At 48.0% G+C, this 14458-nt stretch overlaps 1 protein-coding gene across 1 annotated transcript in view; it reads left to right on the forward strand.

The window, feature by feature from the left end:
• The window catches only part of LOC135907441 (lysosomal alpha-mannosidase-like), a 99299-nt gene extending 98643 nt beyond the window's left edge, over positions 1–656 (forward strand). Inside the window, exon 25 of the mRNA XM_065439124.1 lies at positions 351–656. Within this exon, the coding sequence (XP_065295196.1) occupies positions 351–581 (231 nt within the window). The 3' untranslated portion in view covers positions 582–656. The remainder of the gene's footprint in view (positions 1–350) is intronic.
• Positions 657–14458: the final 13802 nt, after the last annotated feature.

The raw sequence follows: 14458 nt of genomic DNA on the forward strand, positions 1-14458 counted from the left end.
TATATACTACTATATTACTACTACTGTATTACTACTACTACTATATTACTGTCCTTTTTTATTTGTTTTAAATTTATTCGAATTAAAGTAGGTTTAACACTCAGGCTAACATAGAATGCGGTGGTGGCGGCCACCTCCTTTGCGTTTAAGACGCCCGTAAGCTCAAGAACGAAAGGGAAGAGAGCCGGCTGACTTTCACGACCTCGCAAAAGTACGAGGAAGGAAGGACGGAACGAGCAACAATCGAACCTTATATCTACCTAACAAGTGCCGTTAGCAGTAAAACGAACACCAGGAAAGTAAGGCGTGCACGCGATAAGTAACAGCGGCTTCGCGTACGCGTTCCGCAGCATCTGCTCAGGAGCAACCTCCTGGAGGACGTGCACGAGGCAAGCCTGTCGGGGCACATGCTGCTGGACGAGATGCGGCGTCTGCAGTGGCGGCAGACGCAGACGTCGGGCGGCCCACCGGCGCCCAGTGGCGGCTCGGGCGTCGTCCACGAGCAAGACAACTATTCGGTGCAACTGTTGGACGGTCGCATCAGGACCTTCTATGCTTCCCTTTCGCCCAAGCTGCGCTAGGCGAGCGCATGCCACAGCAGGGGCGCTTCTTTTTTCGTCAGCTGACTGAGTAAAGCCTTCGACTGCAGCTTAGAACTTTTTGTATTTTTTTTTGTCAGAAGTGTTGCATGAGGAAAAAATATAAAGAAGCATGTAGGGGTGTGTGCCCGCGCGACATGGGCAGACTTGGAATAGACCCTACAGGCACTCGGTTTCCGTCAGGGTCCCTCGCTATATAGGGAGGTACAGGCACATACCCAGGATTTTTTTTCAGGGGTGTGGGGGGGGGGGGGCGACCCAAGGTAACTTTCCTATGAAAATGAGGGGGGGGGGGTCATACCTTTACTAGTACAAATGTGAATAACGCCTACCATTCACCATAAAAACGCGTAAACCCGCAAAAGAGAAATGAAATAAAGTGTATCTCGCAGGCGTACCTGTAAGATGCACCTCTCCTTTACTTGGCGAACAAGGAACTACGTCAAATGGACTTACGCAGGGAAGAAGCGTAAAATAAAGATTACTATAATAGAATACAAATTAAAAACAGCAGTTGGCAAGCAAGCCAATCACAGAAGCAAACAAAATCGTCGTCATGCGGCCTTTTCAAAATGGCGTCGTACTTGATACCTCCGGAGCATCTGCTGTTCTTAAGAGCCCTTTCACTGGCGGAAGCAATGAGGTGTGCAACAGACATGGACAAAGTGTATGGTGTCTGAGCATTTCACTCTTCAAAAGTCTGCGGTACAGCTCATTTCACTGCTGAACCCGTTTTACTCACGAAACTTCACTGCCAACTGAAGTGAAACTTGACAATAGATAGCTGCAGTGAAGCAAGCATTTTATTTCAGTTCGATAAAGAATTAGGCTTTTGCCATTCCACTATAATAGGTGAGGGAAAACGTATAAAATTACGCGCTAATAATTTTATTTTTGTGGTTACCGCCTTATTTGGGTAACAGGAAAAGTTTGAAGTACGAATTATTTGGAGCCTCCCGTAGGAATGGTGGCTGGTGGTTATGAGGGCGTGGGCGGGGCTTCAATGTAGACTTAAGTTGCATCCGGCTATAGTAGAGTTTTTTTAATTAGCTCTGAAAGAATTATAGAGAAATATATATTTGCGGAACAATCACAGGTTCTTTTGAATCCCTCGTTTACTGAGCTGCCAAGTGCCCAAACCGAGTCATATTGTTATTTGGGAAGTTGCGTAACGATGCGTTGCCGCCAGTACCGTACAACCACGTAGAGCGCAAGACGTTGCGGTTTTAGACGCACTGCGCCCACCGCGGAAGGCTAAAAAAACACCCACTTAAGCACAGCAGAGAAGTGGCTACGTCAGGCGGCTCGACTGGTGACTGTAGAAGCGTCATTCAAAATACACGGAATTTTTCTCACTTCCGGCGCCGTTTTCTCTACTTCCTTTTTAAACAAATAGATGTTGATCTATAAATATTTTCATAAACAACGGTTAAATTTGTTACTTTTCGCTTTTCCTTCCTGTTTGGCTGTTGCTTTGGCTCTCTCCATTAGTAGATCGCTTAATTGCTCAACTCCTGGCGATTCCTGTTTCCAGTTGCCAATTTCGCACGAAATGTGCTGTACAATTTGGGAAAACCAGACGAGGTAACGAGTGACAGTCATACCGCTTATAGGTATACCTTATCTCACCCATATCGCGGGTATACGGTTCCGAGGATCTGCCAGCGTCGCTGCGAGCCGTCACTCAAAGAAATAACGATGCGAAAGGAAAACTTAATCGCAACGGGTGTTTTCTGCGGCCGTAACTCGTTCCACGAGCATACAGACCAGCTGACCACGAACCGAATCCCTTTCCTGGTCCCTGGATCAGTTTAAACAAAGAAGGTTCAATTAACGAAGTAACAGCGATGCACGTGCCCGTTGAATAGATGGTGACAACTGAATGCATCTCGAGTTAATCGCGCGGGCACCTAATCGATGAGAAAACTGGCCTCCACACCACAGGAGATGCCGATAACTACCGCCATCCAAGAGGAGTGAAAAATACAGCAAAATGTTGACCGACTAATATTTGTCAAGTCTCAACATTGCTGTGGCGGAGCTTTAGGAATGTGTGTGAGGAGTGGTGGCGTGGGGCGGGGAGGGGAGGTATGCCGCTTAACTTCGGGGGGGGGGGGGGGGTCTTCGGCGTTCAAAGAAAGCCCGCGAAATATTGTTACGGAAAGGTGAAAGAAGAGAGAGAGGAAGAAGATCGCGAGTCGTGGCGGCTGCGTGTTGTTACTAGTCAGCCATTGAGTCATCTTTACGGACTCCCGTGCTGCCCTTAACAGGTTACAATTAACGCTGTGAGCTTGATTGTCCACTTGTGCGCAGCATTACTGACCCTGCGAGCAAAATTACATCCCGTGGGGTATCTCTCGTTGCTCAATGGATACCTTCACACGTAGGAATCGCTGGAAATGAAGAGGCTGATCGGCTCACTTCAAGTTGCGTTCATAACAACTGTGACAGCCCATAAATTTTGTGCAAGCTTGATGATGCTCATCTGCTGATTCGTCGCCACCTAATCAAGCAGCATCCATATCAGCGCGTCGCAAATGGAACGTTCCCGCCCCGTGTTCGTGGTCGAGGCTTGCCTCGTCGCGCTAGAGCACAACTGCTCAAGCTGAGGGTTGGTTGCGTCAACGTGCACGAACGTTTATACAGACAAGGGCGTGTGGAAAGTCCATTGTGTACGTCTAGTGGCTGCTACGAGACACTTCAGCACCTTATATTTGAGTGTCCCGCTTTCAGTGCGCAGCGCATGTCGCTAGTGAGAAACTATCATCTCCTTGGCCTGCGGTGTGCGACACTCGAGGAATGTTTATACCCCAGTGGTTGTGCATCTAAACGTGATCAGGCCCATCGCGCCCTACTAACCTTTATAGAGTTAACTAACTTAGGTTCACGTTTGTAGCATGAACATTCAACATTATGTAGTAGCGTGACCTTCAGTGACCGGCCCTACTGTGTGTGATCAGTACTGCGCCCTAACGCTTCTTCCTTCGAAGATGGGAGGTGGCCGGTTCAAACACCTTGTAGTGTATATTGTGAACCGACTACCGGTGAAACGGTGATTACGTGCAGCTGTACTTGGCGTCTCATCGTGAAGAACACAATTAGCCGCATAGCGAACTATACCATGGATGTGGTTGATAATTGTGGAGACTGTTCGACGCGGCGTCACTTTAATTCCGGCTGCAGGGTTCTACTTTAGTCTTGGCTCAGTTGTTTCTGAACCCCCTCTACAACGCAACGAAACGCACTTCGCCCTAAAGCAAATATTAAATATTTTGGAAAATTGATATTAGTTAATTAACGAATTAAGCGGAATATAAAGAAATGCCCAGAAGAGTGCAACATGGTGGCAAACCATATGCCGTTGGTTTCATTCAGCTGCGGATAATCAGAAGAACTTCACATTGGCCTAGTTGGTATTTACTGCATATCATATTGACCGCAAATAAGACGGGGACAGAGGGAGAAAACACATAAACAGCACGGGCGGTATGCTGTGTAAACACATACCGCCCGTGCTGTTTATGTGTTTTCTCCCTCTGTCCCCGTCTTATTTGCGGTCAATATGATATGCGGATAATCACTTTCTTAAATCCTTGGTTCAAATAACGTGAAACACCCTGTATGTCACGTTATAGTTGAGAGTTCACAAGAAGCTTTTACGAGTCGCGCTAAAGATAGCATCTGAGGAGATGGAATCTCCTCTCTCGTGGTTGAAATTAACACTGTAATGACCAGAGTATCATTTATACTGCGCCGAGTTTAATACCTCAAGATACTTATCTAAGCACGGGATCGAAACCTAACGATTAGCCTATGATAGCGTTGTTGATACGCTGTAGCAAGTCATTGGGATAGTTTCAGCAAATGAATTACTAGTTATCTATTAACAGTACCAATTAAAAGTTTACTGAAATGACATTTCATAATTTTTTTATACAAATGTACTCTCCGTGTCCAGCATAAAACTGAACAAGTTTTCATTTTTCCGTATGTGGAACTGTGTTTGAAACTGTACCTAAAGGGCCAACCGAGCAAGCAGTATTCTTCCTTGTAGACTTCTTCAATCTAGCACAAAATAAAAAAAGAAGAAAAAAAACATGCTCAATGGCTTTTTTGGGTCAACCCTTCTCCTTGTACACGGGCAAATGCCATTGCTTGCAAATCACAGCATTAAGGTAGCACAAAATTGTATACTTTACTCGTTTCGTAAATTAAAATCAATTTCAAAAGCACTGCTACTTTACCAATTTCTGCTACGTTTGCATTTAACAAAATACGATATCGAAGGTGATTTGCTCGGCACCCCACATTTACGACGCCACGCTCAAGGCTGCTTCGTCGAAGAGCTGCGTGGAATTGTGGTCGTGTTTGTTGACAGCGGCAGAGAAGCAAAAAGTTATACAGGCACTTACGTGCATTGAATGTGAAAGCAGTATGACTTTTCCACTCGATACTTTTTACTTGGTAATGTACTCGAATTGACTGACTGAATATACTTTATTGAAACCAGCAAGGGGTGGTGGCTGGGCCTAGGTCTCCCACGTGAGGACGTCGAGGTGTTGCCTCTTCGCCGCCTCGCAGGTTTGCTGGGTCGCCCAGAGTTGGTCGTAAAGGTTGGAGCTACGCAGGGCAGCGTGCCATCTCGACGAGAGGGTCGTGGGGTTAGTGTCGGGGTATTGGTGTGTACAGTCCCAAAGCATGTGTGGAAGTGCGGCTGGCTGTGTCTTACAGACATGGCACGTGGGATTGGGGTAAATGTCTCGGTAGATCTTGTAACGTTGTAACGAGGGATAAGTATTGGTTTGTAGCAGGCGGAAAATTGTAGCCTGCGCTCGGGATAGATTGTTTTGTGTGCCAGCGAAGGTTCTACGCTCTAAGTAGAAGGACTTCACAAGATCATTGTAGCGTGTCAGGTGATCCCTACCGGTGGGGGCAGCCTCCCCGGTTAACTAGGCCTCGCAGTAGGGAGTGGGTAACCTCGTTGAGGTTGGGGAGGTGCGGGTGGACGGTGCCTGCATGAGCTGGGAGCCAGACGAGTGTAACATGATGGTTGGTTGTGCGGTGTGCTTGTTGCAAGATGCGCAAGGCTTGGTGTGAAATACGGCCGTTGATATAGTTGATAACGGAGGAGCGGGAGTCAAAGACGATGGTATGTCATGTTAGGTCTAGTGTGGCTAGCGCGATGGCCACTTCTTCAGCTTCCTCAGCGTGTGGGGTTACTAGGCTGATAGCATGGCGGAGAGAGCCTTCACGCATATTCGGCGGCGTCGACGAAACTCGCACCGTCGTGGCGAGCAAGGGATTTGGTGAGAGCCGCGGTACGGGCTGTGTGGCCTGCGCGGTTGTATTTGGGGTGCAGTTTTCTGGGGATAGGGTCGGCGTGAATCCAGGCTCGTATGGTGGAGGGGATCTGGGTTTTATGGCCGTGTTGATGGTGGTAGGTGACACCGAGCGAGGTGAGGATATGGCGGCCCGTCGCTGTGAGATTGAGTCTCTCCAGCTGAGAGCGGCGTTGGGCCCTGATGAGCTCGTCCAGTGTGTTATGGACGCCTAGTTGAAGGAGGAGGTCAGTGCTGGTGCAACCGGGGAGGCCGAGGGCTTGTTTATAGACACCGCGTAGGAGGATGTTGAGCTTGGTTTGTTCAGCCTTGCACCAGTTCAGATACGCAGCAACGTAAGTGATGTGACAAATTACAAATGACTGGATTAATCGGAGGATATTGTCCTCTTTCATACCCCCACGGCGGTTGGAGACCCGCTTCAAAAGTCTCATGGTGTTGGCTGTATTCATCTTAATTTTGGCCAGGGCCATGCCATTCGCTCTGTTAGCCTTTATGAGCATGCCTAGCACACGGATATAGGGGTAAGGGGTTGCTATCCGTGAGATGAAGCGCAATGTCTTCGTAATGGCCTTTAGCAGTGGAGTATTTTGGGACGGCGGCCACGGAGAGTAGGCTTGTAGAGGAGGAGTTCAGACTTCGCAGGGGAGCAGCGAACCCCCGTGCCTTGGAGATAGGTCTCGACTGGCCCAGATGGTTATATCGTCAACGTAGATGGTGTGGGTGACACCGTCCACTTGCTGCAACTCCTTGGCAAGATCGATCATAACGAGATTAAAAGGCATTGGGGAGATAACGGAGCCCTGGAGGGTTCCCGCACTGCCCAGAGTCTGGGCGTTGATGCGGTGATCCCCCACCGAAAGGAAGGCCGTGCGATTAGAGACAAAATCTCTGACGTAATTATAAGCGCGCGCACCGAGATTAAGGCGTGAGATGCGGTCAAGAATGGTGGAATGGGCTATGCTGTCAGAGGCTTTTTCGAGGTCGAGGCCATGTATACCTTTAGTAGTACGTGTTTTACCTTCTAGTAGTGCGTGCTACCATCTGGTGCTTAAGTTGTAGCACGACGTCTTGGGTCGACAGGTGGGTCCGGAAGCCAATGACCGAGTTAGGATACGCTGCGGTGTCTTCCAGATGGGTGTTAATTTGGATGAGGAAGGCATTCTCTATAACCTTTCCCACACAAGAGATTAGTGAGATGGGGTGAAGATGATCGAGGCTAGGAGGTTTGCCAGGTTTGGGAATAAGGATGACCTTTGCTGTTTTCCAGGCCGGGAAAATGGCACCATTAGTCATTGATATAATCTGTGAGGTGGGTGACGGAGTCATGATCCAGGTTACGGAGGGCTTTGTTAGTGACCTCAGTGACTATCAGAGAATGGAATATGTTACCACAAGAAGTTGTCGATTGTACAAGCCTCGATTCTTTTTTGTCTAAGCTGTCTAACCATATCTTTGTTGCTACATGATGAAATGTGGTTTTTTACATTATGTTCTATTGTCACCATGAATGTGCATTATCAATATCGCTGTACATGAGTATGTATACGATTGTTTTTAAACCAAAGCCAAGGCCTCTTGTAAATGATTATCGTTGAACCCTGTGTGAATGATGTATCTTCATTTTTATGAATGTGCCCTTTCCTGCCAAAGCCTTCGTTAAGGCTAGCAGTATGTACCAAATAAAATAAATAAATAAATAAATAAATAAATAAATAAATAAATAAATAAATAAATAGACCCCATCGGGTCCAGGGGCAGAGCGGCTTTTTAATTTATGCAGGACGGCTTGGACTTCAGCGACACTAATGTCTTCAACCAGTGGGGATTGGGGGCCCCGGTGTAGGAGCCGTGAGGTTGCACTGGGCTCACGGGGAGATACTTGTTAGTGGCGTAGTCTAAGACTTGGGCGCGGCCCTGTTTCTTCGTTTCTGTATAGAGAAGTTTAATGAGGCGATCGTGTTCGGAATAGCGGGTGGCTTGACTATCGTGGAGGTGTTTGGGAAGCTTCCAAGAAGAGGGACAGTGGATCTGTCCGTCAGCTGTATTGCACAGTTCAGTCCACTGTTGACGGCTCATAATGAGGCAATGGGCTTCGATTTCCTTGCTGAGGAGGGCTATTTTATCGCGGAGGCTCCTGCATAGGCGTTGCCTTTTCTAGCGGGATAGGATGGATGTTTTAGCTGCAAGGAGATGGGCCAGTCTGCTGTCCCTGCACTCGACGGGGCCATCGGTGGCAACGGTGTGCGTGGCTGCCTTGGTATCGGAGTGGAGATTTCGGGTACATGCATCGATATACGCTATGCGTTCCGCTAGCTGGTCAGCGGATCGATGCTTTCGAAATGCATCCCGCTCAACCCAGGTGAACTCACGGGGTTTGGCGGCAACTGCAGCTATCCGAGGGATAAGTATGGCAATGATGGAATGGTCACTACCGAGATCATGTTGTGTGTTGATCCATTGGGCGTTGGTGACGTTCTTGGTAAATGTCAGGTCGGGGGTCGTGTCGCAGGAAGTGGAGTTACCGAGGTGTGTGGGGAACATGTGGTCTGTAATGAAAGTGAGGCCGAGGTCATGGGAGTCTTTCCAAAGGTTTTGAGCCGCTGTCGTCGAGTAGCTATATCCGCATACCGTGTGGGCAGGTTGTAGTCTCCACCGATAACGAGGGGGTTGGTGCCAGCTACGTTAAGGGCCTTCTTGAAGAGGGTGAGAAAACGGCTTCGAACTTTGGCAGTAGCATGGCTGTACACGTTAAGGAGAAAAATACTTTCCTTACGTTTCCTGGTGGGTATAAGTTAAACGAGAAGGTGTTCGATGTTTCGGTCGTGGAGATTGTGTTCAATGACGGTGATTCTCTTGCGGACGAAAGTGCAGAGGCGGCGAGAAGCATGTGACGGGATGAAAGGTTGGTAGCCTGGTAGGGTGACCGAATCGATATGGGTTTCCTGAATCATGATGACGTCCGGTTGCCGAGTGAGGGTACGAAGGTGTTGACGGATGACTGGTTGTTTGCGGAGATAGCCTCGGCAGTTTCACTGCCAGATAAGTGTATCACTGTTAGTGTGGGCCATGATAGAGATTGGGGGACGCCATCATGGGCAGTGCCGGGGTTTCATGGGCAGGGAGAGCGGGCATGGGGAGAGTTTGTAGGTGGGTTTAAATGTTTGTGACGCGCTGTGCCAGGGCGAGAAGGGCGTGTTGTATGGATTCGACTGCGTTCTGGAGTGTGTCCATCGTGCTTTGAAGTGGCGCAAAGTCAATTTTGAGGGTGGGCCACCGAAACTTTAGGGGTGGGCGAAGTAAATTTTGGGAGTGGGTGAGGTGAGCTTTGAACGTGTGTCAACACAATTTTCAAATTGGGCGAAGTCAATTTTTTGGATGTAGACCACGGCGTCCGTCCGACGCCATGGCTGTTCACCGTGGGATTTCGCTGTGCGAGCCGCAGCAGGTCCAGCGCCGGGAACGTGACGTCATCACTTGGTCTCGTGGGTTGTGACGCCGGATTTTCCGCCTCATGGGGCCTACAATGCATTCGCATTAACAACAGGCCGGAGCGCAGCGGAGCGAGCAGCCACAGGTGATCGTGTTCGGGCAGGTGTGCAGGAGGCAAGAGGCTGCGGCCTCTGCTGCGGCATGTCAGCCGCAACCTTACTCTGGCCGGTCGCAAGCGGAAAGAAGACAGTGACGCGACAGACCTGAAGTTCATAAACGAACATACTGGGCCATCGTATCATTTGACGGAGGCTGAGAAGAGTGTCCAATGGTTTTGAAATTTCACAGCCAGCAATACTCTTTATCCCAGGGTCAGTCAGTGTACGTAATACTGGGCTGCTTAGCGCAGACCTTGAGCCAGATCTGCGAAGCGTGTGTCATTTTTGTGAATGATTTCAATAAAGTGTTACTTGTTTGATACACAGTTAACATATACGCGTTTCTTGCATGCACACACGCATGCATACATTTAGAGACTTTGACATCGGTATGGTCACAATTAAGTTTATTGATGCAAAGCACACGCAGGCTCTGTGGTAAAATTGCCGCCGTTGAAATGAGTGCTATAAGTACAGATAGGTCAAGAGGGCGTTCTGATGCATTGCTTTGCAAATTACCGAGGAAGATTCTTGTTATATGTCCTATTTATGCTGTGCTTTTTGTTAATGTTCATGTGTTTTCATGTTCTGAACGTAATTTGTTTTTGTTGTTTCACGGCATCGAGCACTCACCCGCGCGACAGCCATGTTGTACCAAAGAAAGTCGACGAAACGTTCAGATTTTAAATTCGTCTTGTCCCTGTCGCTACGATAAAATAGAAATGTCGGTCTCTTAAGAAACTTCCGAGTGATGCTCACGGTGCCATGACATCATCAAGAACAGTCTCGTCACGGTTTTACTTATACAGGGTGTTTTCTTTTTGAACCAAATTTTTAAAATTAGAAAATATAAATTCGGGTAAGGTTAAATTACGTTTACCATTCGAGTGTACGGATAGGCAGCCTCTAGATACAGAGCAATTTCCGCAATTACGTGTATAATTAGCAAAATTACGGTAATTTTCTCATTATTAACACTAAGGGGATACAGCAAATTAGTACTTTGGAGCCCGTCCTCCACACTACCTATCCCAATTATTAAATTTTAAATAGCGGATTTCATGCGGGAGCTACGCGAACAATTAGTTCCCGTTGGCAGGCTCCTTGAAAACGAAACTCGCTGGCAAAAGAGCGTCTGTGTCGTCTTGTAAGTTGTAACAACTACAATTCATTAGAGATGACTAAACGTGGTGAGTAATGACCAGTAAGGACTAATAATGACTTGTAATTGTTGTAGCGTGCGGCAACCGAGAAGCCGTACTCCAGAAAACGACAGTGGCAGGTGCAGAACAAGGAATCAGCGTTTATTCTTTAGCACACGCTTTTTATAGGCAGCGGTTACTTATCCGCTGCTGATATCAGTGCACCGTGATGACCAAGTGGCACCGCATGCGCTTGGCGTTACGTCATCACAGTAATGACTACTAATGACTGATATGACCAACATGCCTAACGACGGTTAGTAATGACCACAATTGCTTACAAATGACTAAAACTGCTTAGTAGTGAGCAGTAATGACTAAAAAAAGAGAAAGAGAAGAGGCTAGCTAGGAATTTCGACTATCATAGCGCGTGAAACCGAAACTGGGACGCTGAAGCGAGCGCAAAGCCGCGCCCTTAGAGGCGCGGCTTTGGGGTGACCAGCAGCGGGCAGTGCGCTGGGCTCCGTGCTCCTCGCTGTCCAAGTGGGCTGGCTGCCCACTGCTGAGGGACGTAAGCAGAACCTCGAACCTTTGCCTACGATGTAGCCTCCTGGTTTCGGTTTCGCGTGCTCGGATAGCCGGAACTCGGCGTGACACAATTCCGCGGGTAATCGCATTTTTCGATATCCAAAAGTTGATATGGCTTGTACGGAGCTGTCCCTTCAATTTTCCGATTGCGATGAGCCCGCTAAAACTAAAAGTTTAAGAGTTACTTAATAGATGTTTGTTAATTAGCGACTAATGGCCACGTATCAACCGTCACCTCATGGTCGCCAGCACTGACGGCATGTCTCCGAAGTAACCATCCCTTTATTTCAAAACGGCTATTTCTAAAGATTACCTAAAATCTTCAAGGAAATATCCTGCAGATTCGTCGTTTCCTACCTCTGCTTAATGTGTACACCCTTACGCGTACTGACGGGTGTAGCAGGAGTTCACATGAACGAGCTATCGCGCTAGAAACGCGCTACTGAACCAGCTGCGTTGCCGCAAGAGGCCCCGATGTCTCCAATGCGGTGACCGATTCCAGTGTGCTTACCGTAGCAAAAGCAGAAGCGAACTTAATCGCCGACGATAGAGCAGCTACTGAGCACGGATATCCCCACTGGTGACACGCACGTGCTGCAGGGTGTGCATACTGCTAATTTGCACAGCAGCAGGACATCAGGACATGTTTATAAATAATTTGCTAACAGCTAAACCAGAGAGCTTGAACCCATGACACACGATTTATTACGAATAACAGAGCGTCAGTATGACTTGCCGTCTTTCAGATAAAGCGCTCGATATTTGCTCTCTGTTTCTTAGATGTCTGTGCATTTATTTCTACTCATCATTAGCCAAACAGCAAATGAACTGGCTGAAAGACTGCACACTTAAAACGCCCTTGGCTATCATCACGTGCTTCATTGGAACACCAAGAACTTATGCGGGGAGTCATGGCTTGATGAACAATCAGAATTGTCTCCGGGCTACACATGCAACGTGTAAATACATCGCTATGAAGTTTAGTAAAGGACATGCTATGGTTCACTTGAGGTACGCAGCCTGCTTCTGTTGAAAACGTTGTCATTAACAGTTCGCAACATAACTACGCAGGAACACTTTCTGTTCGTCAGTCTCGGGAGCACTTTAGATGGACGTCCAAATAACCCACTAGGCTTCTGCAAAACGGTCATCGTTTCAACTCTTCACGGGTAAACTGGTGCACCTGTCTCGTGTCCGGATGATTGTACTGTTCTTGCGCGTGAACTACGTCTGCATCACTCACGTGTACTTCTGAATCCCTTTTTCATTAGCTGACAAAGCGCTTCCACGATGAATACGGTGCTGAATATCGGTATAGATATATTTTCAAGCGTTCACCGACATTCCCTCGAGACGGTCTCGGCGAAAACTGTTTCATGCTGTAGGCAACAGTTTACGGTGACAGAAGGCTCGGTTGTGCCATTGTCTTGACAAAAATTGAATAAGAAGGAAACGCTGATACTATTTTCTGCCTTGCTGCTTCGTACACGACATTAACATCATACTTTCGCTCGCAAAAGCTGAGAGAACGTCCTGCTTTGTGTCGTAGCAAAGAGAAGAGTTTTTCTTTTAAATAGTCACTACTCACTTTCCACAAATATGTTATTGGTGCTCGAGAGTGAGGTGGGCTGGTTACGGACTCGATGGAACGATACATGGAGCCCGCCGTGTGTAAGAATCCGGCGAAAGCGCGTCTAAGCGGCTTGTCGGTCTTAAGCTTGCATACCGGGCCATTGTAAATGCACACGGGTCGGCCTGAGCTGCCATCAGGGTAAGCTCGTTCAGCCCAAGTGGATCGGACGCAATAAATGGCCCGAACCACTTGGCGAGACATATGCGGCGCGGTGGGTTTGGGTAAAGCCCCTCAATTTTCCAAAAGTAGCGCCATTCTTAGATCTTTCCGCCACCCCGCTCACCCAGGCGCTTCCTCCTCCACTCCTCCTATCGCCCCAGCCTCCTCCGCTCCCCCATTGGCCAATCTGTGTCACGTGAAAGCGGGCCCCGCGCTTTTGTATATTTTTTTCTTTCCGGCGCAGAGCAGGCGCCGCGCTTTTGTATATCTTTTCTTTCCAGCGCGCTGCGACCCCCAATCTTGGGCCTGCGACCCCCATTTTTGGGCCTCCGCGACGAAGTACGGCAGGCGGTTTGAAGGAGCGCGGTGGTTTTATACAATGTGTTAGGGCCGAGTGCTTAATTGCGATGCCGTGCTGCTGCGCCTACGGTTGCCACAACAGACCCAGTGACGGCAAAAAGCTTTTTGTTTTACCATCCGCCGGGCGCAACGCAAAACGAAGAAAAGTGTGGATTCACAAGATCGGGCGGGCTGACTTCGAGCAAGTGGCAAAGAACGCGCGGCTTTGTTAAGTGACACGGCTCCTCCAACCTCTTCTTTTGACGCCCGTGTCAAAACGGGCCCGTGTCCAGTGCATTGGGGGTGCGTTAAAGAACCCCAGCTGCAAAAAAAAAAAAAAAAATTAATCCAGAGCCCCCATTATGGCGTGCCTTATGAGATCGTGGTGTTGGGATGTAAAACCCAAGAATCAACTTTTCTTCTGTCTTGTGTGCCTTGACAGTTCCAGTTAACGCAACACTGCTTCCTTGTGAAAAATTACAACGCAAAAGAATACAGACGCACGTAGTATACAGAGATAAAATTAGCACTTCAACAAAAGTGTTGCTGGTGCCAATGAGGGAGGGGGATAATTATTTTCTGAACCTCTTTCCAGTTGTCCCATCAAGTTCCTTCTTTCTTTTCTATCAAATTCTAACCATTTGCACTGTAATAAATAAATAACGATTTCATATGCTGGTAAGTTGTTAAAATTATCTATACCGCCTATGTGTGAAAACGTTGCTCATGGCCACCACAACCTGTGCATGAGCTACGTACATCTGTAAAAGGCGCGGAACAGAAACGGCCCTGGTGCCAGGCATTGCTGACCGCAGACAGTCGGAATCTCTCACGCGCCGGCCGAACAAAAGCATCCTGCAGGTACGTAAATTAACCTACGAAACCACGTGCACATACTTTCGCGCTGCCAAACCTGAAACTCTGGTAATTACTCGCGTGTCTGAGCACACCGCGTGCTTGTGTCGTGTTTCAGCAACACGAACTTTCAACGTGCGCGCGCTTTACGCCTTAAATACGCCTTGAATAATGGTGCTTTTCTCTATTTCTTCCGCAAATCCGACACGACATT

Source organism: Dermacentor albipictus, chromosome 1 (assembly GCF_038994185.2).
Source record: "Dermacentor albipictus isolate Rhodes 1998 colony chromosome 1, USDA_Dalb.pri_finalv2, whole genome shotgun sequence".
Classification (NCBI taxonomy): Eukaryota; Metazoa; Arthropoda; class Arachnida; order Ixodida; family Ixodidae; genus Dermacentor; species Dermacentor albipictus.